General features: G+C 39.4%; 1 protein-coding gene across 1 annotated transcript in view; it reads left to right on the top strand.

Moving 5' to 3' along the window:
* LOC131461254 (xenotropic and polytropic retrovirus receptor 1 homolog) overlaps positions 1-23520 on the top strand; it is a 34219-nt gene extending 10699 nt beyond the window's left edge. The window contains exons 2-16 of the mRNA XM_058632361.1: positions 3318-3369; positions 9744-9845; positions 10266-10489; positions 10730-10879; positions 11115-11198; positions 12076-12157; positions 12499-12588; positions 13061-13158; positions 13281-13460; positions 14112-14277; positions 14361-14555; positions 15399-15565; positions 16594-16733; positions 17196-17417; positions 17697-23520. Coding sequence (XP_058488344.1) covers positions 3318-3369; positions 9744-9845; positions 10266-10489; positions 10730-10879; positions 11115-11198; positions 12076-12157; positions 12499-12588; positions 13061-13158; positions 13281-13460; positions 14112-14277; positions 14361-14555; positions 15399-15565; positions 16594-16733; positions 17196-17417; positions 17697-17751 — 2007 coding nt within the window. The 3' untranslated portion in view covers positions 17752-23520. The remainder of the gene's footprint in view (positions 1-3317; positions 3370-9743; positions 9846-10265; positions 10490-10729; positions 10880-11114; positions 11199-12075; positions 12158-12498; positions 12589-13060; positions 13159-13280; positions 13461-14111; positions 14278-14360; positions 14556-15398; positions 15566-16593; positions 16734-17195; positions 17418-17696) is intronic.
* The last annotated feature ends 775 nt before the right edge of the window (positions 23521-24295 follow it).

Genomic DNA, 24295 nt, shown 5'->3' with positions numbered 1-24295 from the left:
GGAGGGGGAAGTAAGGTCTGTCATCACATGTCGTCAAAGGAGACACATTTAATGCCAGTTGTGAACCTTGTGGTTGGTCTAATAACTGATCGCTGTGTTATTCTGGGTGCAGATTATTTCTGATAAAGAGCTGAAACACACTCATCTTGAAGCGAATCATTTTCATTTTAAAATGATTTAGGCTCCCCCATCTGAGCACTGCAGCTCTATATTTAAGATGACAGCACAGTGGATGGTGGAAGACGTCTTTTTGCCTTCTCTGCTTTCTTTGTTGATGCTTGCTGTTGTGTACCCTGTGTTGGCTGTTGTTGTTTACAGTAGTGTAGCAGCAGTACTGGTTTAACAGTGACTGTAAGCTGACTGTGTGGCCTCTAACATGACCTTGAGTTGCTCTACTGTTTGCTGCAGAAGTCGCTCTTTGACAGACTGGCGGGCAGAGTGGGGACACAGTGAGACTATTGTTGTCTTGTGCTCTGTTGCCATTTTGGCAGCGCTGACTGACCACTCTACTATCAAGCCCTTGAGTGAAAGCGATGGAAAAATGCCGTCTGTGTCCTCTTGTCTTGTTGTGACTCCGTGAGACTGAATGATTGTGGTGTCACTCCTCGTCTCTACACCAGAGACGAGCTGCAGCGCCACTGAAAATTGACTCACAGGCGGCATGAAGGAGACTGAATGGCTGCAGCAGCCTTACTGCATTGGTACAGGGCGCAGTAACCGCATGGAAGAAAGAATTGATACAACGAAGGCACAATGAAATTAAGCATGTTGTCCTGAGTGTGTGAACCTTTAAAATAAGTCTTTACCTTACCTTTACAATTATTCAAAAGACAATTAGCAAGCCTCAGGATTTGTGACTTGACCATTGTCACGTCCATAGGTTTGTGGATGTCACCTGTGACTATTCGTGTAATGTCCACTCATATGTGCCATTCCTCATCATCTATTATCATCTTTTTGGAAAATAATTTTCAGAAATTTAGACCGTTAACTCTTCAGGGAAATGTTTATTAATACTATATAAAACAATTGAGAATTATAGACTCATTTTCTCATAGACATGCATTCAAACTGAGTTTTATTTGCATCCAGTGTAGTCGCCCCCTGGTGGTTAAGTGCTACTTTTGTCTTTCTTCCTAGACTTCACTACTCAAACTGAAATAGTTTCTATTTCTTATACATGGTCTATATTTATATGTTTTGGATTAAAGATTGGCATTATTATTAGATTATTCATGTGATTTATAAAATTGAACTTGCAACTACTCGTGCTCCTATTAAAAAGTATTAACAATATCAACTTGATTGATTATTCCGTTCCTTCATCCTCCTGGTCATGTGCGTTGTTTTGAGTCTATCCAGCAGCAGTGCTGCAGGAAGTCATTGTAAGTTTACATTTTTATTTACTTTAAAATCAGTTGTGTTGTTTCTAAGAGGAAGGAGGATTTCCTCTTTGACACCTCGGACAGGTCAAAGTGATGTTTGCACAGAAACACACCAGGATGTCGCCACAACAGTGGTCTTTCACCAGGTTCATGAGAGTGACAAGGTGTTTACTAACTGATATTTCAAACTGGTTTGTTTACCCAAGTAACTTTCATTTCACCTGAGGGTAAAATTAGTGTAAAATAGCCTTGAGATTCCAGTTTGGACTTTGAGCGTTGACATAAAAGCATTGAAAACCACTAGTTTAGAGAGAAATAATACTACATCATTAGTTCAGTACAAGTCCTTTCACAACTGCTGCTGCTGTGGTGCAGATGCTGAGATACTGCTGAATTTGGGGGTGGTGTGTGGGGTCTCGGACGCACAGATAACTACTATCAGACAACAGACAGCTTGTATTTATTTACTTCTGTCACCAAAACATGTCTTTTGGTGACCGAAGACCTAAGCTGCATGAGTTCATTGAACAGTGTTTGTCTATTTGTGTGTTTTACTGTGGAGCAGTGTGTGTGGGTGAGTCAAAACAAGCCACCATATTAAAATATGGTACTCATCATCAAACACAGTCTTTGTTTTTTCATCCCAGTGCCTGTGTGAGCAAGCGTGCCTCTCACGCCACTCTGCTGTGGCGTGTCAGCAAGAGTTTGTGCATCTCGCCTGTTTTGCACATGTGGTGCTCATGGGCCCCAGCAAAAAATAGACATTGAAAGGACTGTATTGTCACATTGACGTCACTTAAAGTTGACATCTCTCACTGCAGTGCCAGTGTCTTGTTATTCTCACTCAGTATGAAAACTCCTATCATATTCATTCTATAAAAATAAAAAATATTCTATATTTTTAATATACTTAAATATATACGGTTTATATGAAATTATATTTAAAACAATTTAAGGTTCTTTCATGTTATTTCAGTAGTTGAAAGTGTAGGTTGTGTCAAAATGTAAAATGTTTATTTTATTTAGGCCAGGTTAGTCCCATTTTCAAAATAAGTCAGGGTACTAGATTTTGAAGTTCAGATTGAAGATTGTTCCAAACAACAGGTGCTGAAAACCTGAATCTTTTCATTCTCAATTCTGTTCTTACATTTGGAACAAGCAATTGCAAAATGTCCATTTGACCTCCATGACCTCCATTTAGAACTCTCTCTTTATATAAATAAAGATAAACAACATTCACATGACTTGTTTTTGTTTACTATTCTTCACTCACTGATTGTGCATCAACTATTGATAATAGAATGATTATCAAGGCTTACTGTAAACAGACACACTGTTGTTGTGGAGACGCACATATTTGTGTGGTAGTGTTTTACACACACACATCAGACTGTGTCGCCTAGGTGGTAGACAACCTCTGCTCAGACAGCTCCATCTGAGAAATGCTGTTTTTAAGTGTGACTGACTCACTTCTAGAGGCAAACTGATGTTTTTTATCACAAGTGCCCTATTCGCATGCCGAAACACAACAAAAATCGTTTGACATTTCTTGGTCCGCCATTTTAGTAGTAGTAGTTTATTTTGAACATGCAATAACATATATATAATATATAAATGAAATAAGCAACAACAAAAGAAAAATACAAAAATGGGCAATGAGAAAAGAAGATGACTCTTTTCTTATTTCTCTATATTTTTGTTACATTTCTGGATTGTGCTGGCCAAAAATGATAAATAAATAGTTACCACTGGACAAAAATCATCTTAGATATAATTTTATATGATGATAATACACCTCTCTCACTGAGCACTTCATGAGGAACACCACAGTCCCTGTATGTGTAGTGGTGTTTTGCACTGTATTGTATCTCATTATAATAACCTCAAATGATTGTTGTTTCAATATTTTAAAAAACTTACTTTCTTTTGCAGGCTTTCAAAGAGATGATCTATGCTGCTCAAGACCAGGCTCCATCTGTTGAAGGTAAGAGAATGTTCCTCACTCAAAAGAACAGTTATGGTGTTAAACCCACAAATAATAGAAGCATAGATACACATACAGAATTTCCTTCATCCTATAATGTTCCATGGAAAACGTGTATATCTTCTTAGTTTTAGCTTGGAACCAAAATCTGTGCATTCAGACTTGTGCATGGATACATCTTTTTTGTCACATAGCCAATTTCTTTGCACTTCATCAGTCGTGTGTGTTAATCAGATAATTATGTGTCTCAGTAAAAATACACTCAAAGCAGCCATAGCATGGCCAAAATGTGAGGCCTCAGAGTCCTAAAACGTCTTAAACCCAGTCATCAGAGACAATTTTCATCATCATGTAATTACAGGCCTCCCTGTGACACTGTACAAGTATCTCATAAAGTGACACAAAACAGTGAGATGAACTCAACATGTTTTCCCTGTTATTTGTCCTCTCGTATGATATTTTGAAAAAGAGGAGCTTCTCTACTCTAAAGGCCAGTGCTGGAACAGAATGTGAAGTCAACACTTAAAGGAACACAGATCACTGTCATGAACATGACTCTTTCACACTTAAGGTGGAGGCAAAAACTGAAGAAGAACTTCTTAGTCACTTTTACAAGTGTTTCTGAACAGCACTGTGGTTATGTTGCTTTACTTTAATCATGTTGCATGCACGTTTTCAATTCTGGTGCCGATGTTAACAGATGCTCACATTAGAGCGTCGCTTCTTTGTCGTGTGTGAGTTGCATGGTTCCCCGCAAAAATAAACAGAGAGAAGATCTGTTGATAATTATATTGACATTCTACATAAAATGGACACCTCTCACTGTAGTAACTTAGCAGACACGCAGCCAGTGTTAAGACACACACGGGGAAGAACGTAGTGCTGGGCGATATGGACTAAAACTGATATCGCGATATTTTTTGTTCAAATGGCGATATCTCGACTACATATCTCTTTCAAAAATATACCGTTATAACTCTTACTACCGGTATATCGCCCAGCCCTAGAAGAACGTTTAATGCATTTAAGCTCAAACACTACACCATCCAAATTAAGCCATCGGACAAGGCCCTTCTCTCCTTTGTCAGAGGATACCATGTCACCATGACTATGACAAAAGCAACCCTTGCTCATAAAGTCAGTCATGACAGACACTGCACACCAAACATCAAGCATGTGCACCTTCAAGAGACGCCGATGTCTGATTTAACTTCATCAGGCAAACTTCTATCTAACATACAACGACTTCTCTGCCGTGTTTACAGTTAAGCGAGCAGCTGGACTGGAGCAATGTCCGTGTTTTATTTCGAGACATTACACAGAGGAGAACACAAATGTCCAAATCGGTCACAGAGACGTTCAACAGATTCTCTTCTGCTTCCAGTACAAAATCTGTGTTATGTCCAACTGAGCTCATGTGTCAACAGAGCTAGTCATGGTGACATTTTCGTCACGCAACTGGTGCCAAGCCGGAATAATAAGAACATTTGAATATTCTCTTACTGTTGTCTGTAAGAGAAAATACTGAAAACCGCAGTCTAATTAAAATAAAACCGCAAGAGACTCATAAAAGTGCAACAGTTTGAAGTCATCAGTCTATTTATTACTTATTTTGAAATATGTCAACAGCCAATAGTTGAATAAGAGGCCATGAATATTGATTTACACTCCACTCCGGCAGGTGGATGTAAGGCCCTTCTTAACTGGTTTGCCAACTGCCAATAGAATTTTTAACCCACAGAAGAAAAAACTGTTTTCTGTTTCCTGTTTGCCATTTTGCTACAGCAGATGCTCCCTGGCAGTCATCATGACGTAGTATGAACTTGAAATTACAATAGAAGATGCTCTAGACACGTTTCAATCCATTTGTTTGTTTTGGATACTAGAGGTTCACACATCGACAGCATACGGCCCCAGAACATACAACTGAGAACAAAAGTTGCACATCTGTCAGGATTAAACAATGGACAGCAAAATAAAAATGGGATAAATTAAAGATTTATCCCAAATATTATAGACATAATAATATTACATAATAATAATTCATTAGTAATTTAATCTGTGAAGACCTAACAGTGAGATTAATTTGCGTACATATTCTTAAAACAATCTGGCTCATATTTAATCTGGTGGTCATACGTGGCTGAAATCAGTTATTCCTAAATCAAAAAGCAAGAACGTTCCACGATGCAAACGCACTGCTCACACATCCAGTGTGGGCCCTGTTCAACAGCACAAAACATATATGCAGATGCTAAAAATGATCCTGCACCTTTTTCTCTGAGTTGTCAAACAGAAAACTAGTCAATTATATGTGTTACCACACCAAAACCCAGTAAATGAGACCTATGAGACTGTTGTGCAACTTCTTTCCAAAACAAACAGCACTGACATTAAATGATCATCACCTAAGGTTTAACTGTAAACTTTCCTCCTCCCACTGCTATTAGTCAGGGTTTTTTTTTCTCTCTACTAAATTGGCACCAATTTTCAGTCATGCTGGTCTTTCGAAAGGTTTTTGACCAATCAGTGATGGCATACCAACCTGACATTTCTAACTGTAGTTTAGAGCCAAAGTTGGTCACATGGAGAGGGAGAGACAAAGATAGAGACACCGACAGTGATGGAAACAGAGTGAGCAGAGAACACAGAGGTGGATCATGAGGGAGACCTTAGTACCAGGTGGGAGGATAAAAGGAATGATAGATGGGCAGCGGGATTGATTTAACAAGCCTCTCTTCGTACGTAAAAATACCCAACATCACTACAATCTGCCTGTGTCTCAAATTCTGCTCTCTTAAATCCACTTGGGAGTTTATCTGCATTTGCACTATTAAAAGATTTTTTACAGATGATTTAATGCTGAGATTTTAAACACTGTGAATAATTCAAATGGATCAAAGTGGGCTTGGAAATTAAAGTGGTCTCCTAAGATGCAGAAGCTGTTGCATAAACGTGGTATAAAGGCACAGGGCAGATAACTTACTGTAAAAGGTAGAGCATTACTCTGACATTGAAGAGGAAGTCTATTTAAAACATTTTCCATGTACTTCTAATTCAAAAACAAGTCACAGAAAATATCTTTTAATAACATGGAAAGAATTAAACAAATGGCCGAAAGCAAGACAGATGTATTTATCAGCCAGAAGGAGAAACAAGGATAGAAGAGTCTCTGAATCACAGTAGATATTAACTGCATGTGATGTGACTATAAACTTCTGAACATAGGACCATACACAAGGACAGTGTCAGACCCAAAGGCCAGACTGATGATTAATCAAAGAGCCGTTTCATATCTGATTTAAAAAAGGTAGAAAAACAAGATATGGTAGAATAAACTGACACACATAAAACATACGAAAAATGGGGTATAAATGGGCCTTTAACCCCAAGACGGTGACAGTTATCTTTCCATGTTTGTCAAATAAAGGGTTGTTGAAAATAATCACCTGCACATAATCATTTATAGGCAAGTAAAATCACAATTGCTTGATCTGTTTATTATTTTATTGAATAGTTGATTAATTGTCCAAAAAAGTCTTAAATATTTATCAATGTTTCCCAAATCTTAAAATCATGATGTTCTCAAATGTCTTGTTTTGTCCACAAACCAACTCAACTTATTACATTTGAATGATTTCTTTGTTATATAGAGCAAAGAAGCAGATTTAAGGTTTGTGAGAAGAGTCAAACCAATTAACCAATTATCAAAATAGCCCCAATGCACAGTCCTAGTCAAATGTGTATAATTGGTAAGATAAAAACAAACCAGCCTCTATCCTTCTCAATACCCTAAAATGTTCTGTTGAAGTGTCTTTGAGCAACACACTGAGTCATGATGGTGGAACACACCTCTGCTTCGCGCAGCTTTCAAATGTGAGTGTGTGCAACTGAGAGCAAAGCAGGGTGTTGCTGAAAAATAGACCCAAAAAAACACCAATTGTCAAATGGAAAGTACAGCCTATTACTGAGAGACAGACATGTCATAATGGTAATAATGATAATAATCATGATGGCATGAGCTTAGATGGAACGAAAAGAGCAGAATAAGGCTAAAAAGGGATAAGGAGATTACTGTAGTCTGACTGTGGTGGCTGTTTGTGTGCTGAGGAGGGAGGGGAATGGCTGGGACTCTCCAATTTAGTTAATTTGGTGTCTTGTCTAAAAGCAGTTGGCCTGAAACACGGTGAATCACTGACTCTGTGCGGTCTGACTCAAAACCACCTGCGCGGTCTGTCGTCTGGTTGTTGTTGACAAAGACAGTGGGTTCAAGTTTGTGGTCGGACACACCGGTTCACCGTATCCACTGTTCAATTAAGAGTTTACCAGAATCTGTCCCAGCACAAAAATCATTACAATTGCAAAATTCTGTTCTGCTAAAACTGACTCAATGTGAGGAACAAGATGTCAGACATCTACCATGGCATTTGGAATAGAAATACATGTACATTTAACAAAGAAACAGAAGATGAATCACTGTCAGTTGTCCTGAATATGTCGGAACATGGACTTAATCTCTGTTGAACCACCCAGGATGGATATTCCTACAAGTGGACAGCTTTAACTACAACATGTTCACACTATGCACTAATTTTCCAGTATATTGTTTTTTTGACTAACACTAAAGAGGACCTGGCATGAATGTGACAGTGAAGAAACATTAAAGGCTCCGTGTCTTTCCCTCAGGGGCCACAGCAGGAGAATTGCTACAGTAACGACAGCAGCTCTCAGCTAAATGTCACCGAAAATAACAAACTAATTACTGACCTTAGAAACACAGATTAGCTCGCAGAGAGCATATGCTTGATGACAACATTGAAATGATGAGCTCTTGTGTTTGGATCACATTACACGCCTGTTTCACAACAAACACTCTGGTTCATTTGGCCCAGGAAAGGCCACTTCAGTGTAGACGACTGCGGAGTCTGAAGGGGTAAAGGGGAAATTGTCCCTTTGCACAGCAACCATTTAGCATTTTAGCAGTAAAGGCAGAATTTTGTGTTTCTGATCATATAAACAATGGCTCAATTTAGAAGTAAGTCGGGACAGTGTCGCAGTTAACCAGCATGCAAAAGTGAGGACGCTAAATGGGATTCCATCATCATCCACTAGTTATTTACACCTGTGTTTTTCCTACTGTGACTTGTCAAAATGGCAAAGTGTCATAAAGTAACAGAAAGGAAAACAAGTGCAGCTTATTAGTTATGATAAGTGATTCATTTTAGAATCAATTAACATTAGCCCATTCATTGTTCACAATTAATCCTCAAATATATAAAAAAGGCACTTTTAAAAGTATAAAACTTTTCCCCATTGTAGGACTAATAAAGGATTATCTTGGCTAACAGAACTCCAGCATTCTTCTCTGAATTTGAACAATTTAGAACAAAGTTATGGTCAAGTGTGTAGCTGCACATCACTTTTAAAAACTTCTAAATTAAGAATGTGCATTCTAAAGAATTCTATTAATTAGTATCAATACTAGGGCAGTGCGTTGGTAAGAATCTGACATTAGAGGAAACGTATCACAATACACGAGTGATGTAGGGACAACACTCAATCATCACAGAGAGTGCATCTTCCTCAAAACAAGAACTTCTGATGCCATTGTGGTGTTTGTTTTTTCTTCAGTCGATCAGTGAGGGTCACAGACAGACTCTTGATTGATTATTGGAGTCAAACAAAGAGATTGAAGTTTCCTGAGCATTTTGAACCTACACTTTGAACTTTTTTTTATCTTTTAACTGAAAGTCTCTAAGTCTACTTTGTTGATTTAACTGTTTGATTGTTTTTACTGTGGTGTTATATGTGTTGATGTGGACTCTGAGCTGTGTTGTAAAGTCATGCAGTGGTGAATAAAACAATTATAAAAAACAAAAAATATATTTTTAAAGCACTAGTATTTCTGCAGATCTTTGCAGATCTTTGCAGAGGTTGTATCAAGTATTCTGTTCCTGTTAAAGTGGGAGAGCTCTTAAAACTATTTCTAGATTCAAATTTATTGAATAATATTGAATTTATCACCCCACGACCCTCATGGGGAGGATAAAGCGGTAGAAAATGGATGGATGGGTGATTTTAAGAAGCTACTGTGTCACTGCTCCACCTGCTGGTCACTGCGGGTCAGGGCAGGTTTTTGCTGCATGAACCATGAGAAAGCAGAAGGGAAAAGCACATTTAATGTATAAACACACTTACTTTGTACACATACGGTCAGTCACTGCAGTAAAGGTCAAGGGCATGGAGGACTGACCGTCATCATCTCCTCACTTTCCCTCCTCTCTTCAATCAGGCACATTAAGATGTTGTTGCTATGAGACAAGTAGCTGTTAAAGCTCCTCACTAACATCACATGTCATGTCTTTCTCTTCCAGTCACCGATGAAGATACAGTCAAGAGGTACTATGCCAAGTTTGAGGAAAAGTTCTTCCAGACATGTGAAAAAGAACTGGCCAAGATCAACACCTTCTACTCTGGTAATGACCACAACCAACATCTCACAACAATGTTCACTCACTGAGCTCTTTATTAAAAACAGTGGTACACACACATGTACCTGGTTGATGGAGTTAAACGGGCTGGTTTGGTCTCCTCGGATCTTTCCAGTAGAAAACCTTTAAAATGTGGTAGAACAGGAACAACATGGTCTCACTATTTTGAGCAAATAAACAAAATGCTTAGTTACGCTGGACAATATAGTTTATATCTTGATATTTTTAGTGTAGGTTGTTTCTCTGGAGTGGAGTGACAATACACTGTAAATACACTTATTACAATCTATTATCTACAGTTTATCATCTTAAAATATGGTGTTCACTGTATTTGAGAGGAGAGATCTGTGTTGCGGTCATCCTCTCCGCTCTATCCTGACCACTCGTTTCCTCTTCTCCTTTCAGAAAAGCTGGCCGAGGCTCAGCGGCGCTTCGCCACGCTGCAGAATGAGCTGCAGTCCTCGTTGGACGCCCAGAGAGAGAGCACGGTGCATGGGCGGGGCCTGAGGAGAAGGAAGACGGTGTTTGCCCTGTCGCAGCAGGAGCGATGCAAACACAGAAACATAAAGGACCTTCAGCTGGCCTTCTCCGAGTTCTACCTCAGCCTCATACTGCTGCAGAACTACCAGGTGCACTAGCAGCCACACACAAACACACAGGGGTTACATTTGCATTGAATTGGATGCCGTTGATGTGTGTAGGTCACAGCTGTCACATCTTGTTTCTACTGCACTGAATTGCTCCAAGTAGATGTTTGACTTGAGTTAGGTGAATTGGAATTGTTAATTTTACATTTTGAATATAACTCTGTTCTGGTATGTGTGTGTGTGTGTGTGTGTGTGTGTGTGTGTGTGTGTGTGTGTGTGTAGAACCTGAACTTCACAGGTTTCAGGAAGATCTTGAAGAAGCATGACAAGATTTTGGAGACACCGAGGGGGGCCGACTGGAGGGTGGTCCATGTCGAAGTGGCTCCATTTTACACTTGCAAGAAAATCACACAGCTCATCTCGGAGACGGAGGTACTCACACAAATTCACACAAATATATACAGACGATTGGAGCAGTATGTCCAAGTGAAGAAAAGCAGGTGAAAAGAGGGAAAAGAGAAAATCTGTACTTGAGCAGAGAATATTAGAGGGTTTGACTTAAAAAAACAAACATATATTGTGAACATAAACAGCATGGATACATATTGAGTGTTTGTGTGGAGAAACAAATTAAAACCACCTCTCAAAACTCCCTGTGTTTTTTCAGGCGTTGGTCACAACAGAGCTGGAAGGTGGTGACAGACAGAAGGCCATGAAGAGGCTGAGGGTCCCTCCACTGGGAGCTGCACAGGTCTCCTGTCTCTCTTTCTCTCTCTCTCTCTCTCTCTCTCTCACACGCACACACATTCTTCTACAACATTCTTAGTTAAGATAATCACAGACAATACATTACCCTAACTGTAACATCACAACTAAATGCATAATCTAAACCTAAAACTTAAATCCACGTATCAACCTTTAAAAAGCCTGTTTAAGTAAGTTCAGGATGTCCTCACTAAGATGGTTTTGAAATAAAATGTGTACTCATAGTCTACTAAAGACATGTGTACACACACACACCAATATAGTGCTCATCCTGTCTTACGGTGTGATTTTACAGCAGTTTTATTACGGTGTTATTGTTTTACAGGCTGAATTTCTCCTTTTCATTGTTACATTTTTTCACCACCCGGGTTTGATACTGAGACGTCTGATCAATGTAGTGAACTCTGAATGGAATCTTCACAGACATTTACAAGCAATTACAATTCATTCATAATTGCATAATAAAATTACCTCCTACTCTACTGAGTACAACACATTCAAATTGAATCACTGCCAATTTAAAGCACATGACATGTTATTAAATCCAAGATCAAAGTGTATTTGAAGTTCTAATGAAATAGGAAGAGCTGTAGTAGTGCTGCTGCTGCTGCTGCTGCTGCTGTTGTCTGGGTTGAATGGATAGGTGGTGCATCTGTTTGTGTATGAAATAAAAAGCTCATAGAATCATTTTACTGATACAGATGTTTTGGACACTTTATGTGACATGTTTTATCTGCACACGCAGTGGAGAACAGCTCAGATCATTTATAATTTAGAGTTTACAGTTAAAAACACATGATATTTCTGTATCGTACATTATCCCTCTGACAAACTGACTGGGATTGTCTGTTGTCTGCCTGCAGCCTGCTCCTGCCTGGACCACCTTTAGAGTTGGACTTTATTGCGGAGTTTTCCTGGTCTTATTGGTTTCTGTGGTCATCACAGGTAACACACACACGCAGTATGACTTGACTCAGAATCATAACATAATTTCTTTCTTTCATGACCATTTAGGTACACAGGGCATGCATATGTAGTCTTGATGCAGGAGAGTGAAACATATTGTTAAAATAGCAGGTCCTTTTTTAAAGTGTATTAAATGTGATTTTATGTTGTTTTCCCTGATAACAGCCATATTTTCACTGAGCTGTCTTGTGTTGGTTCTAGGCACAACTGCCTTTCAGACAAACATCACAAATCACTCAAATTGCTGTTGCATAATGTGAAGTGTTTTAGTTTCTTTGTGTAACTATAGTAACAGTCTCTGCATCTCTCTGTGTCATTAGGAGCTGTGGTGATTGATAGTGATGATGTTTGGCCTATGGTCAGGATCTACAGAGGAGGATTCCTTTTAATAGAGTTCCTCTTCCTGTTAGGTACACACACACACACACACACACACACAAACAATAATGGTAAGTTAGTATTTAGGGTCTCATTCCTTCAGTTGAGACTGGCCGTGCCCTGACAGTGTCAGGTAGGTTGTATATAAACCAGGGGTCTGCGTACCCACATTTTCTTTGAAGTTACAATGAAAACTGGCCCAAATGGTGAAATGTTATTTATAACAACACTAATACATTAGCTTATATTTGACACATTATTAAATTAGCTTTGAAATGGTGTGCAAAATCATCCTGAATACTTTTAGTTTGCAACGTCATGATGGATTATCAAAATATAATTTTATTAATCAATTAATTAAACTGTCAGACTTTTTTTCCACATTCACTGGCCCCCCAGGTCATTTTGAGTTTGAGGCCCTTGATATAAACAGTCATGAACAGTACACTAGAGTATCTCCACCTGTTCCGAGCTGCTGTCTGATTGTCTGTCTTCATCTTTCAGGCATTAACACGTACGGCTGGAGACAGGCAGGAGTCAACCATGTGCTCATATTTGAGCTCAACCCCAGGAACAACCTGTCTCACCAACATCTATTTGAGGTCTGAGTCTGTTTATACACACAACCACAACCAGACTATGACAATTCATTTGTTGCTCAGGGTTTCACAGTGTGTTGTACTTCAGCTTTACCATGACTTTGTGTGTGTGTGTGTGTGTGTAGATTGCAGGTCTGCTGGGTGTGCTGTGGTGCGTCAGCCTGCTGTCGTGTCTCTTTAGGAACAGCATCCTGGTGCCAATGCAGGCAAATCCTCTGGCTCTCTACGGCTTCTTCTTCCTCTTCCTCATTAACCCCCTCAAGATGTGCTACTACAAGTCACGCTTCTGGCTACTTAAACTCCTGGTAATTTCATTATATACAGTAAAAAAAAAAGCACACCTGTCAGGCATCAGACGTATTTACAGTCAATAAGGGCTGCAATGATTATTCGATTCGTCAACTATTTTGATAATAGATGAATCGGTTTGAATGTTTTTGAAGCACTGTAATCAATATGAAAGGGTTTTTGACTGGTGCTGCATGTGGTACTTATACATAGTGTGTTACATACAAGTGTCAGCACTTATTACTCCTGTGCCAAGAAGCAGGTGGTACAAGCTTAGTCAAACAAAGCTGTCAGTGGGGACAAGAGAAAAAACAGTTTTTCTGTGTGTGTTGAATGCACTCCCGTTTTCTCTCAGCTAAAGTAAATTCACCGTCTCTTCCTCCTCAATTTAATCAACTACTTAATCACATCCATCCATTATCAAAACTAAAGAAAAACACATATACAGTAGATACAAATGAACAGGCAGATGGAAGTATTAACTGATCAGGATGATACAAGAGTAGCCTGGCAGATGCTGGAGCAAATGCTGGCACATATTAAGCTTTGTCAGGCAACAGAGGATAAACAGGTCTTTATTCTCACATAAAAAACAGCAATTTTAGCTCACAGGACGCTATAGTTTCACTTTTAAAAAGTTAAATCTGCGTTTTTGACTTCCTCCACAGTTCCGAGTGGTGACCGCCCCGTTTCATCGCGTAGGCTTCGCAGACTTTTGGCTCGCTGACCAGCTCAACTCTCTGGTGGTGGTTCTGATGGATCTGGAGTACATGATCTGTTTCTACAGTTTTGAACTGGACTGGAAGAAACACGACGGACTCATCAGCAGTGAAGGTGAGACAGAATACGACTGAAGACGGCGAAGACTGTGAAGACACCTTAACATGTCCACCCTCCATCTTTGTCATTGTTTGCAGGTAGAGACGTGTGTAATTCATACTCCTATGGCGTCCGTGCGGTGATTCAGTGCCTTCCTGCGTGGTTCCGATTCGTCCAGTGTCTCCGACGTTACCGTGACACCAAGCGAGCCTTCCCTCACCTGGTGAATGCTGGGAAATACTCAACATCTTTCTTTGTCGTCACCTTTGCTGCCCTGTACAAGACGCACAAAGGTAGAACTGTTTTCACATGCACCTTTACTGTAACATCATTACAGAGTCCCAAATGCCTTAAAATCACTCTTAATCTCTAATTTAATCTGCTTTTAAGGGCCAGTGCGTAGGCTTTAGGGCTGAAGCAATTACTCGATTATTAATCGATTACTAAATTAATTTTCAGCTATTTTGATAGGGTATTTACGATGGAGTATTTGGGCCACATTGAGAAAAAAAAAATTCACAGACTTTGAGAATAAAGTCAGAAATTTCTGAGAATAAAGTCAGAAATTTACAAGAATAAAGTCGTAAATTTACAAGAATAAAGTCTTAAATGTACACAGAAAAGGAAAAGATGCGTCTTCTTATTCTCCTCTTCTAAAACAACAGGTTAGAATATTACGAGTTTAACCGCATAAATTAAAACTTTATTCTCGAAGTCTGAATTTTTTTTTCCATCAATGTGGCCCTAATAATCCGTCGTAGGTATTAAATCAAGTTCTCTATTTTTTCAGCCTCTTAAATGTGAATATCTTCTTGTTTATTTTCTCGATATAACAAATAAATAATTGAAACTGAATCATTTTGTTTTATGGACACAATAAGACATTTGAGAACATGATTTCTAGGTTTGAAAAAAACAAACAAAAAAACTAATCAACATTTTCTGGCATTTTACTGATATTGGATATCTTTTACCTCAAGTAGCTAAAAAAACATGAAAAAACCCTTCCTAGAGTCAGTGTTGTATTTTGGCTACTGAACCAACATGGTACAACTACACACGGCTCCTGTAGAGCTTAATTGTAATTGTTAAATAGGCTAATATGTTTGCTTTTGTGCTTTTTCTCTCCTCCTTAGCCGAATCTCACGCTGATACCCACATCTTCCTCTACTTGTACATCTGCTGTTCCGTGATCAGCTCATGTTACACACTGGTGTGGGATCTAAAGATGGACTGGGGCCTGTTTGACCGCAACGCAGGAGAGAACGCCTTCCTGAGAGAGGAGATCGTCTACCCTCATAAGGTATTTGTCCACATTAGAGCGCAGAGACGGAGAAACGTCCTGATACTGACATGATCATTTCTTTTTGTGAAACATAACCGTTTGGTTTATTAAAAATAGATGTATTACGAGTACAAATAAGTGATAAGTGGAAACTGAAAAGTGTATTGACCTTGTATTTGTGTTTAGAACTGGGGTTTAGTATTTGCAACAGTAGATTGAACGTGAAACACAGGCTATTGAAGCCACACATGGTGGATGTTCTCTTTTTCCTCCACAACAACTCAAAATAAACCATGATGCTCGGATTATGTAAATATTTATCAGCGGCTACAGTTGGAGTTAATAAAGAAGAAGTGATTGTCATTAAAAGTTTATTATCCTCTTAATATAAGTGCTGGTGATAACTCATAGGGTTGTGTGTGTTCATGGTGCTAGTATTTGCCTTCTCCTGTATGTAAAGATTACTTTTGTAGTTTTGCAGTAATTGTAAATAAAGACTAATAACCACTGGCATGACTGAGTTGGAGTTAGCTTCAGTTTACCCTACATGTGTCAGGTATTTGTCAGGCTCGGACAAAAAAATCCAGGACACCCGTCAGGTGTTCTGTTAATGTTCTCAAATTCATTTGGGTTCGGACAGAACTGTAGCCCACAGTCTAATCCACATGGAACTGAGGAACCTCCAGAGTCCTGGGTCATAGTTTTTCCACGTTCCCCGGCCACTTAGAACCATTTGGCATTTCTGCATGTTTGTACATGGCTGTGGATCCAGGGTCTACTGGTGGATCTTCCTCCGTAACCTCAAGCAACTTTCCATAGTTACCTTAAAACAAGACCGTACCACCAACTGGACTGGAAAGTAGTCAAAACTTATTGTTCGAGATGCTCGTGTATGTTTGCAAGTTTGATGCGCACCTCTGCAGACAAGGGCGGATGATGACGTTTATGTCACACAGATCATAGTGGAGCTCTGGGAATGCGAGGATGCAGATGGTCTAACCCAGGCTGTCAGTCTCCAGTTAACTATGCTCTGTCTCCCCCTGCAGGCGTATTACTACAGCGCTATAGTGGAGGATGTGCTGCTGCGTTTCTCATGGACTTTGACCGTCACCCTCAACACAGTCTCTGGCTTTCATGGCATGTCTGACATTCTGACTACTGTGCTCGCCCCGATGGAAGTCTTCAGGTTTATAATCACCCTCTTTTTTTTCCACTGTTATTAATTCAGCCCATTTTCTTCTTCCTTTTTTGCTTGAGATGATCTTTATTGTCATTTAACTCCGGTACAATAAAGTTGCAGGAGGCTTCACTTCCATTAAAATATAAAGATAAATATATGCAATTGAAGATAAATATAGTTATTAGCATGTAAATTCAAAATAATAATAGTATATAACAATAAATATCGCATATGCATGAATTCAGATTTGGATAAAACAGCAAAAAACAACAACAGGTAAATGTTGATATTAAACTGAATTTCAGTGATGTTTTAAATGCCGTAAAGCGTCTGTGTGTTTTTCCTCCATAAATGTCACCAGACGTGCTGTGTAGATATACGTTTTTGGAAATGTGTTGTATAAATTATTATAATTAAGCATATATTTCAGTGGACAGTCCCCTGACAGCCAGTGTGTGTCCTCCACAGGCGTTTTGTGTGGAACTTCTTCCGACTGGAGAACGAGCACCTGAATAACTGTGGTGAGTTCAGGGCCGTCAGAGACATCAGCGTGGCTCCGCTCAACGCTGACGACCAGACACTGCTGGAGCAGATGATGGACCAGGAGGACGGAGTCAGGAACCGACAGGGAAAGAAGAACTGGAAGAGGAGCTACAGCATGAGTCTACGTAGGCCACGGCTCGCCTCACAGTGAGTTTAAAAAAAAAAACCTGACAGTACTACGCAAAAGGCTCAGGGCACCAGCAGCTCTGTTGTTTTTATGTCTGTCAAATTCTGTGGTCATTGGCTTTATTGGCTTTTTTAGATGGCAAAATGAGGTTCGGCCTCATTGGGACCAGATTTTAGTCTCAATGTGGACTACTTGTCCTAAGAAGGCCAGTGTTTATGCCAGAAAAGGACCTAAAGAGGCAACAAATACAAGAACAAGCTTACAATAACTCAACCCAGTGTTCCTCTGTCTCCTCCCAGGTCCAAAACCCGTGACACCAAGGTTCTGATAGAGGACACGGACGATGACTCCTGACATCAGGCCACGCCCCTCGCCTGGGTGCAGAATTTGTTCAAAGGAGGGAACTCGACCTCCTAACCGACAAGTTACCCGGCGAGTGTGGCGTTGAAACTCTCAACAAAAGGACGAGTTTCAAACTCTCATGTCTACATAATATTATACGTTTTCAGTGCAGGAGCCTCTGCTCGGGTTCACACTCAAACGAAATAAACTCGATTAAACACACCCAGCAGAGGGTCATCACACTCCTCCTCCTCCTCCGACCTTCGTGAGGCTTTTCACTTCAACTCCACCTCACACAAGCAGCAGATGACAAACCTGTGTCTCTGACTCCACTTCAGCCTCGGCCTCGCATGAATGGAACGCAGAACATTTGTCCTCAGAGACAGCAAGTGTCCCCTGCTCCCTCACGGTGCCACACCACCACTCCCTCACAGAACGAGGCCGACCACTCCGAGTTGACCGCTGCTGAAAAGTTCCCCTCCTCCTGCTCTCAGCTGCAGGAGAAAGGCCTAGAATACATGAAGAACCATTTAAACCTCATGTCCACCTGTAATCTGGATCCTGGAGTGGACCTGAATGGGAAGAAAAGGGTGACAGACGTTCGTCCCCGGTCTGACGGCACAGTGTTCCTGCACATTGACACTGTCGCTGCTCTACAGCTTCATCACAGAGCTGCCTACGTGCACCTTACATGCTTCACACACACACACACACACACACACACACACACACACTTGCACTTTGTAGGAAGTGTGAGGTGATTGCCTATAGTGTGTTTGAACTCACACCCAGTGATTTTAATGTTTTATTGTTCATGGACATGCATAGCTAGAGAAAGCTCACACACACACACACACACACACATACATACACATACATACAAAGAGAGACTATATTATTTGTAGTGGTTGTAAATAAGAAAAAGGACCAAAGCAGGAGGTGGTGATTAGTGTGAGAACACCAAACAGCAGTTTTTGTTTTCAGGTCAAGGATTGTTGTCTTATTTGTCCCACAGAAACTTCCAGTCACACCGTGTGACGAAGAATCCTCCCTTTGGAATAGTGAAACTTTTCTTTTTTTTTTTTGCTGAATGTTTGCCAACATATTTATGTGTGGATGCGTGGGAGAGACACCCGGATGTACCACCTGTGTGTCAACCCATTTAGGTCAGTCCGCTTTTGAAAAACTTCAACAACAACAACAACAAAAAAGGAGTGAAGATGAATCCCAAGGGATTTTTTTATTTTGTTCCCTGAAATCTTGATTAAAAAAAATGAAGACTAAATTGAAAAACTGCTGGTTAATGAAAGAGTTCTTGACGTGTGTCAAACTGGTTTGTTGATGATGAAAAAGGGGGTGTGGCCTGTCTGTCACAGTGAAAATGGTGACTGTGAGTCTGATTAGCTGTTTTCACTGATCACCATGTTACTCACCTTTGTTGTCAGGTTAATTTGAAACTATAATTTAGTATATATATATATATATGTGTACATATATATATATATATACTACATAAATAAATATATGTGTTGCGTTTAAGTAAATCTTTAAATATTTCATCCGTGATGTGGGATCGTTGTGGCCTACAAGTTTAAATATTGTATTTGAGATTATATTTATTTTTATTCCTGAACATTGTTTTATGTGTATTTCAGTCTTTCTACTGTATGCACTAACCTAAGCCAAACTCTTACATAATAGTAGTTTTAAAGGTATAGTTCATGTTTGGATGTTCATTCTCACAAAACATGAGGCTCACCAAATAAAATCTACACCTGCATAAGTTAATGATGTCTTAACAATACGTTATATGTACATATGTTACGTTATATGACAGAAAACTAAATTTAATAACCACACGCTCTCCTGCACCAAAGTCCATAGAGAAAATGAGTGATTTTTACCTCACATAATACATTTGTGTCATTTAGTCAAGTTTCAAACACCAAAGTCACTTAATAACAAATTTAAAATGTTGTAGTGGAGGCAGTCGTGAATGAACAGCTCGTGTGCTGTGATGTAAAGTTGCAGATTTTCTCTATGGAGTTTGGTGTGGACAAGTGAGTGGTTTATAACGTGACACAAATTTGATGTAGACAGAAGCAGTGTGGGTTTTATGAGGTGAGCCTTTAGTTAAATTGGCTAAAACTGAGTTTTGACATGAGTTAGGAGAGATTAAACCAAACAAATGCATAAAAAGAGTCTTAACCTGTAAAGCACAGATGTCACCTCTGGAAATGCACTTAGTTACAGGTCACTTCATTCCCTCACTGTTTTTGTTCTATTATTTTCCAGCTGTTGTAACTTGAAAACATTCCAGCAAACTCACTGGTTCCATCCAAAGAGAAGGGTTCATTTTTAATTTGTTCTTCATGCAGGACTTTTATGTTCTTCTTCCTCAGGTTTTCACCTCGACACGTCTTCCTTTAGACACGTGCACATTTGAAGCAATGTTACATTACGCGTTTGATGTCGTGTCCTGCCAGAGATCTTTTGTGTTCCTTCACTAACACAACCAAAAAAAAACCAAATCAAAACTTCATGTTACATGTGTAGTTTGTTATGATTCTGTACATATGATTTTCTCCCTCCAGCTGCAGGCAGGCTGATGAAGCTCTGATTGGTTTGACTTTAGTTTGGAGTTCTCTCTGGTGTCTCTACATTCCAGAATGTGCCTCACGCTCCCATTCCACAGGCCAACACACCTCACTGTAAAGATGGCTGACACTGTGACAGACCACGCCCCCCATGTGAGTCTAATTCCATCCACGGGTAGAAAGGTAGCGCTGGGTGACGACCTTTAATCTCCACACCTGAGGGAATGTGTGTTTTTGATTTTCATTTCTCTGAATTCGACTAATTTCACACTTTGACGACATTTTCTTTTTAAGCTGTAACTTAAGGTATAACTTCTTAATATTGTAAATCCTTCCTGTGCTGAGAACCAGCTTGGGACACAGACTCTCACTCTCGGTGAAAACAAGGCTGCACACAGGGAAGAACTGAGTTTAGCTGTTTAACTAAAGGCTCATCTAATTAAAAACAATCTCCACCTTTAATGTCTTCAGACATTGTTTGCTAATTGATCCCATTTGTCGACAACCTTCCCCTGACAAATTGAAGTTTGAGCCTCTTTGTAAACCACTCACACTCCCACACTAAAGTCCATAGAGGAAATCTAATCAATTTTACATACCAGCACACCTGATCCTGTTTCTGCCTCCATCATTAAGTGCACATATTATTGTTCTTCATTTGTTTTGTTTTACTGAAGTGGCAACAAGTTACCAAAGGATACAGCAGTAGACCAGCAGCTCCTGTTTCCCTTATGATTTTCTCTATGAACTTTGGTGCAGGACAGCAAACGTTTACAAACTTAGTTCTGAAAATACTGTTGTAAAGTGGTGAATATGCTCTTGAGGCATAGTTAAATTAAGCAGCCTTTGGTTAAGTGGGTTAAGTCTGTTTTTCCTTGTGTCCTTGCTGCCAAATATATCACAAGGGGGCGCACACAGCACAGTGTCTCACGCAGCCACTCTTCAAATTAAAAAATGATTTGTATAATTTTGCCAAATGAGATAACAAAACCGCCGTCACCCAGCACTAATCACATCTGGTGGAAGTTCTTTGAAAATGTCTTAACATTCTTTTTAATTTTATTTTTCCTTTTTGAAAACATGACTCTTTGTTGTCACCAGGCCTGTTTTCTGTTTGTTTTATTTCATTAAGTCACAACAATAATACACATTGGGCCTCATGCAACAATGTTGTATATACATATGTGAAGTTTGTGCAAATGTTCTACGTCACCTTCCCCAGCCTCTCCTCTCTGGACACACTGATGAACGTCCTTATTCACCGATACTCCAGGAAACGTAGTTTATTTAATTCAATTAATGTACATTACTGTTTTATATAGTTTTAGGGTAATTTTCACATGTCAACGTGGGTGGCTCACAGTTTATTCTGAGTCTGACTGGAGTTGTTTAGAATTATTAGTTCAGGATTTTTTTTTAATTGCTTCGTATAAGGTTCTTTTACATAGTCAGACAAACCTAGTTTTAATATATTATAGACTTAAGAAGGTGTAGATTTTTGTCTACTTCCTGCAGCCATGTTTTCATTGAGAGCGAGCTACCACGTCTCCGTGTAGGGGGCGCTCACAGCGCAGTCGCACAACTCTGTCAGTACCGTATACAGTCTATTTTAAGGAAGTTGTTGTTATGGAAGTATAAACGATGTCACGGTCTACCTAGAAGGGAAGAACCATTATGAAACCATGAACACAGTACAGCAACCAACATGTCATCATTCACTAAACTCACTAGAGGGAGCTGTGGAGTTGTCTTACAGGAGGACACTTGTGCACTAGCCGTGAAAAGAAGTGACAGATTCTATTAAACCAATTGTGTTTGTGTATCAGAGGAAACTGCATGAGGCCTAATGTCGTTTATTCCTCCAGAGCTGAACATTCCAAACTTTAAATTTGGTAAAATCTAAATTCGGATCACTTATTTTTAGCCCACTTCAATATAAACATTTACAAAGGAATTATTTAAAAACGATGATAAATAGTCTGCGTATTTTTGGTTATTTGAAGCTTAAAGCTGCTGTTGGTGAAATAATTGAGTTAAAATCTATGTTAAATAGCAAAATACATAAGTCTCTTGCATATTTTCATGAGTTACCACGTAGTTCAACTTCCTCGCTCACTTCCTGCCCCTCCCACTCCTTCACTCGGAGCTTGGGATTAGCTCATGCCACAAAATTAATATAATATATAATATGATATGATATATATTATATATATTAAGGGAATTGAGTACAACCGGCCTGGGGTGGAGCTGGGAGATGAATGCGTAATTAGCACGTACTCTTGTCTCTATATTGACTTTGTGTGTAATCTGATTGGGCAAAAAAAAATACAGGAAGTTGGCCAAAAGATAATGTCATTGACAGTAGCTTTAACTAAAAATAAGATCCTTATTTGGTCGCGTATTTCACGCTTACCTCTCATGGCCACCGGGGGGCCACAGCTCACATTCTGGGAATGTACTGCTCTAGAGGCTCCTCATCCAGAAACACTGTTTAATGATGTTTTTTATTGTTGTGCATTAGAATCATGTGTGGCAAAGATGCTGAAGAGTAATAGTGATGCAACAGAAAGCTGAGGGTTCGCCGACCTCTGACCCCAATGTCTGTACATTTGCGTCATCAGGAAATCATGTTGTTGTTGTTTCCCAACGCCGTGTTTTTCACTCTGCAGGTCCAGCGTTGTTGTTTTTTTTGTTTTCTTGTCACGTGAAGGATTGTGACATTCAAAAGTCTGATTGTGTAAAACACAAGGCGTCTGGTGAATCCCTGGTCACCACGTCTGTTGTACACACGAACACACAAATGCACAGCAGTCATCGTCCTCCACAAGACTGGAGGACGAGAGTCCAGGGACAGAGAAAGCCATGCTGTTGATACAATCATAACGTCACCATAAGCTTCTTCTTTCTTTCTACTTCATCTTCTCTTTTTTTTTTCCTTTGGACTGAGAGACTCTGAGGAGACGATGCCTGAACAAACGCGACATCCACTGGAGCTTGTTGACCCTCCAGAGCTGTTGATTATACAATCCATTACTCACGGACGATTATATTGATTAGGAGCGTTGTATAATCGGTGGCTGTGCTGTGGGTGTTGTCTTGTATTTACAGTAGCAGTGTGATGCTACACCGGTGCCTGGTTCACCAACCCCTGTTACAGTTTTTCAGTAAAAACAGCTCAGTCATGTTTGTGAATGCAGTCTCGTTTATTATTATCATTATTTTTATTTAATTTCTTGAGTTGTGCTGATGTTTGTAATTACAGAGAAAAGTAGAAAATGTTTTGTTTCTATCGTTTGTTTGCTTAAAAACTGTTGCGATAAATGTTTAAATGAAAAATACAAACTTATCACTCAGAGCAGGACACAGTAAAATATATATATGTACACACACACACACACAGAGAGAAAGACGTATACTGCTGTTCCATAAGCGAAGGAGGAGCCAGTCACAGAAGTGTGATTATATGAGGTACTGACACAAAAGTACCTTTAGAACCAGCTTATAAATATCTACAAGGTTGGAGTATAAAATGCTTCAGTCACTCTGAATTCTGAAGCGTCTAATGAGGATGAACTCATGTCCTCCACAATTAAAGGATAAATACGTATTTAAAGGAATTAATTGTTCATCTCTCCTAACTGTATTTCAGATGTTCAGCGTTCCCAAACCTTATATGATGTTGGGACCCACTTTTAATAGATGACAAACTTATTGTGACCCACATTTTAAATGGGAAAACAATTGGTAAACGATTTATAACTTAATTTTAAGCATGTTGATATATTGATGTATATATATATATATATACACACATATATATATATATATACAAACACATATATATATTGTATGTCCTGAACCCAAGCACAACTTAAATCTTAGCACTAAACTTAACATTAAAGTTCCTCAGAAATAAGGTTCTGCCTCATTAGGACCAGGTTTTTGGTCACCATGAGGAC

The sequence above is a fragment of the Solea solea genome, chromosome 1 (assembly GCF_958295425.1).
Source record: "Solea solea chromosome 1, fSolSol10.1, whole genome shotgun sequence".
NCBI lineage: Eukaryota > Metazoa > Chordata > Actinopteri > Pleuronectiformes > Soleidae > Solea > Solea solea.
The sequence above is the reverse complement of the archived record's forward strand: the minus strand, read 5'-3'. Positions and strand labels throughout refer to the sequence as shown.